Source organism: Verticillium alfalfae, genomic scaffold (assembly GCF_000150825.1).
Source record: "Verticillium alfalfae VaMs.102 supercont1.5 genomic scaffold, whole genome shotgun sequence".
Lineage (NCBI taxonomy): Eukaryota > Fungi > Ascomycota > Sordariomycetes > Glomerellales > Plectosphaerellaceae > Verticillium > Verticillium alfalfae.
This window is the reverse complement of record NW_003315034.1, coordinates 720,177-721,749: the sequence shown is the minus strand read 5'-3', so window position 1 is coordinate 721,749 and position 1,573 is coordinate 720,177. Positions and strand designations below refer to the sequence as shown.

Sequence of the window (1,573 nt, the reverse complement as noted above, 5' to 3'; positions counted from 1 at the left end):
TGCAAAGCTACGACAGCTACCCGCTGCTGTCATTCCTGGGCGTAGATCATCCCATAAAGCCCCGCGTCGTCGACGGCTCCCGCCCAAGAGCTTCTCAAGCCTCCTAGATCTTCACTCCCCTTGCCTTAATTTACCCTCTGTATCGCACATTATCCTGCACTGAACTCAGAATCTACCTGCCTCTTCTACAATATCGTGACATTCAGACGCACCTGCAACGAACGCCTGCTACCTGAACAGATCCAACTAGTAGCTCTTGACGTTGTGTTGAGCACTATAAGCGTTGAAGTCAGGTCACTGTCCCTCCTCCTCTTCTCTTGCGACAGCAACAGTCAGTCGACTGGAAAGCGCCAGTTATACCGTAGAGATCTTCCCTCATCGGGCTCTCACTTAACCTCAACATGTAAGTACCAAGCGGAAAGTAAGCCCTTGAACGATTCATCATTCATGTCGTCGCGACCTGTCGCCTTGCCCCCTACGCGCAATAGTGCTGAGGAGGGCCGACTCTCTGCACTCATTCAGCAATACTCTCCCTTCTCCATTCCAGGTTTCACCAACTCTCCCGGAGTCGCCCAACTGATCCCCTATAGGAACCGCGCCCTATCCATCCGCTCTAACAAGAGCCGTGGGACCTCGTCCAAGAATGGCGGCCGGCGAGGAAATGGCGGTGGCGGTTTCTCCTTCAACTCTCTCCGCGGCAATGTTCAGCCCGAGCTATCCCGCAAGCTGTACCGCCTGATCAAGTCAGAGAACAACCTGATCTCTGCCCACGAGGCTGCGGGCCGTGAGCGCGTGTCCATTGCCACCCAACTGTCTGAGTGGGGCGAGCACACCGGCGACGAGTCCATCAGCGATATCTCCGACAAGGTCGGCGTGGTGCTCAGCGAGATGGGCGAGCTCGAGGAGTCGTACGCTCATGCACTCGACGATTCACGCGCCTACCTCAAGGCCATTCGCAACACGGAGAAGAGCGTCCAGCCGAGCCGTGATGGCAAGAGCAAGATCGCCGACGACATCCAGAAGCTTAAGATGAAGGAGCCGGAGAGCGCCAAGCTCGTCGTGCTGGAGCAGCAACTCGTCAGGGCCGAGGCCGAGAACCTCGTCGCCGAGGCGCAGTTAACCAACATTGTGCGTTCAACAGTCTACCATTTCCTCGCGGGTATCATTCAAGCTAACAGTAAATTTGCAGACCCGCCAGAAGCTCAAGGAGGCCTACGAGGCTGAGTTTGCCGCCACTATCGAACGTGCCGAGAAGCAGATTCTCTTGGCCAAGCACGGCCGCCGTCTCCTGCACCTCCTCGATGACGCTCCCGTAGCTCCTGGCGACGCTGTCGCCCCGTACCCGCACTCTCAGCAGGCTCGCCAGATCCTCAATGACGCCGTGGATGACCTGCGTGACTGGCAGCCCCAGCCGGACGAGTTCGGTGTCGCACCACCCCAGAACGAGCCGCTTCTCCGACAAGGTACTGCCGGCTCTGACTCTCTTGGTGTCATCCGACAGCCCGTTGCAGGGGAGCGGTGTCGGTCTCAAGGGAAAGGGTACTTCGACTTTATGACGAAGTGACGGAGTCGG

The 1,573-nt window shown here is 57.6% G+C and overlaps 1 protein-coding gene across 1 annotated transcript; it reads left to right on the top strand.

Annotated features, from left to right (window-relative positions):
- Positions 1 to 447: 447 nt before the first annotated feature.
- Positions 448 to 1,564, top strand: VDBG_04541 (sphingolipid long chain base-responsive protein LSP1; the record flags this gene model as incomplete). Its single annotated transcript, XM_003004889.1, has 2 exons — positions 448 to 1,128; positions 1,190 to 1,564. The coding sequence occupies 2 exons, from the start codon at positions 448 to 450 to the stop codon at positions 1,562 to 1,564; spliced, it is 1,056 nt and encodes a 351-aa protein (XP_003004935.1).
- Positions 1,565 to 1,573: the final 9 nt, after the last annotated feature.